The sequence below is a fragment of the Arabidopsis lyrata genome (genome assembly GCF_000004255.2).
Source record: "Arabidopsis lyrata subsp. lyrata unplaced genomic scaffold ARALYscaffold_1006, whole genome shotgun sequence".
Classification (NCBI taxonomy): domain Eukaryota; kingdom Viridiplantae; phylum Streptophyta; class Magnoliopsida; order Brassicales; family Brassicaceae; genus Arabidopsis; species Arabidopsis lyrata.
The window spans coordinates 1,678-3,877 of record NW_003301923.1 but is presented as its reverse complement, the minus strand read 5'-3'; the positions used below and the strand labels follow the sequence as shown (position 1 = coordinate 3,877).

Below are 2,200 nucleotides of genomic sequence, written 5' to 3'. Positions count from 1 at the left end.
TTTTCGCCCGTGCACAGCACGGGTCAAACACTAGTGGGAAATAAGCGGTCACAAGGCCGTATAATTTACCTCTTTTGCCCTTTGCAAGTGGGTGATGCTTAATAGACCAAGATATCACGATGGACCGAGCCCAAACTCTTTTTTTTGTGGGCTTAATTCGATTTGGGTCAGACTTTTGGATGGGGCGAAACCCATGTCGAAACAGTAAGTATCCCCCTCCTTTTGTTTAGTTGGACAATCCAGCTCGTCAGCTTGGCACGAATTTGAGTTTGGCCATTTGGAGGGAATTTTGAAAAGCTGGATGTTTCACCATTTTGGGTTATTTGTTTATATAATTTTTAACTAATATGCAATTTTATATGATATGTTTCTATATCCTTATTTAATATCCTTATTTAATAAATCACAAGTCACTTCTCTAATAACTGCACCCTTATCCTTCAACCACGTGTCTTAAGTCTTAAATTATGTACTTTCACTTTGTGCTTTTTTTACACTAATTTACTATTAAAATCAATATTGACTTTTCCCTATCACCCCTCCCCCCACCAAACACAAAAGATCTCTTGCTTCCCCTACAAAATAAAAAAAACTTCCACATCTTTTTTTTTTTAAATTATGTTTTCCTGCAACTTTTCTCGAAATAAAATTTTTTAAAAAATTTCAAAGATTTTGTTTCCTTCTAATTTACACAATAACTAGGTTTCTCATCCCGACTATGAAATTAGTTTTCTTTTACCTTGCAATATATCTTCAATAGAGAAACTAATGCTATTTTCGCCCGTGCAGAGCACGGGTCAAACATATGGGAAATAAGCGGTCACAAGGCCGTATAATTTACCTCTTTTGCCCTTTGCAAGTGGGTGATGCTTAATAGACCAAGATATCACGATGGACCAAGCCCAAACTCTTTTTTTTTGTGGGCTTAATTCGATTTGGGTCAGACTTTTGGATGGGGCGAAACCCATGTCGAAACAGTAAGTATCCCCCTCCTTTTGTTTAGTTGGACAATCCAGCTCGTCAGCTTGGCACGAATTTGAGTTTGGCCATTTGGAGGGAATTTTGAAAAGCTGGATGTTTCACCATTTTGGGTTATTTGTTTATATAATTTTTAACTAATATGCAATTTTATATGATATGTTTCTAAATATACTATTATATAATAGCGCTATTGTTTAGTTATAATAGTTGATATTTTAACATATATCTATTAACAAAACTATATCTGATATTCTAAAACCATTTATTTTCTCTTGTGGATTAAATATCAGCATATAAAAACTTTTAAAACCTTGGAATAAACTGTATGTCGAATACACTTTTACTAACATTTATTAGTCATTTAAATTAAAAGTATTGTGAGAAAAATGATTTTTTATATAAATAAAATAATAGTTTTCATATACAATATGAGTTAGGCTTTTAAAATTTTCATAATTAATTATATTTATACTAATAAATAGTTAGTCCTTTTAATTTATTTGGCTTAAAACTATATATGTCAATTTGAACCTCATACTCATTAATAATTTGGTTTAGGATATCGAAATAAGATAAAATTAATCATCTGTTTCTTATATTGAATTGGTTATCGTTACTTGTATTTAGTTTTTTTTTGTTATATTTGAAACGTTGATAGAAACCATTAACTTTAAGTTTTGTAGTATTTTTTTTTGTCAAAATTTTTAATTGCCATTAAATATTACGTTAACTTTATAGTTTTTTTATAGTTACGTTTTAATTTCAATGACCTATATATAGGTTAGATAATTTCATGTTTCAAATGACAAATACAAATCATTGTTTCTTACATTTGTTTTTCATAAAATAAGAATAATTCTTGTATATTTTAAGCGTAAGTAGATATGTCTAAATTTAGCTCTCAGATTACTACGCTATTCATCGTTGTAGCTTTGGTGTGTGCGTTTGTTCCGGTTTTCTCAGTCGAAGAAGCTGAAGCAAAATCATTATGGAATACTTGTCTTATTAAAATCACTCCTAAGTGTGCGTTGGATATAATTGCTGTTGTCTTTGAAATTGGTACCATCTCTGATCCTTGCTGCAACGATCTCGTCAAAGAAGGGAAAATGTGTCACGATACACTTATTAAATATATTGCAGATAAACCCATGTTAATTGCCCACGAAACAGAATACTTGAAGAAGAGTGATGACTTGTGGAATCATTGTGTCTCAATCTC

General features: G+C 31.2%; 1 protein-coding gene across 1 annotated transcript; it reads left to right on the top strand.

Moving 5' to 3' along the window:
• Window positions 1–1,614: 1,614 nt before the first annotated feature.
• Window positions 1,615–2,198, top strand: LOC9298249 (the record flags this gene model as incomplete). Its single annotated transcript, XM_021029531.1, has 1 exon — window positions 1,615–2,198. A coding segment is annotated over exon 1 (333 nt), but the record flags the coding sequence as incomplete, so codon positions are not given.
• Between the last annotated feature and the right edge of the window lie 2 nt (window positions 2,199–2,200).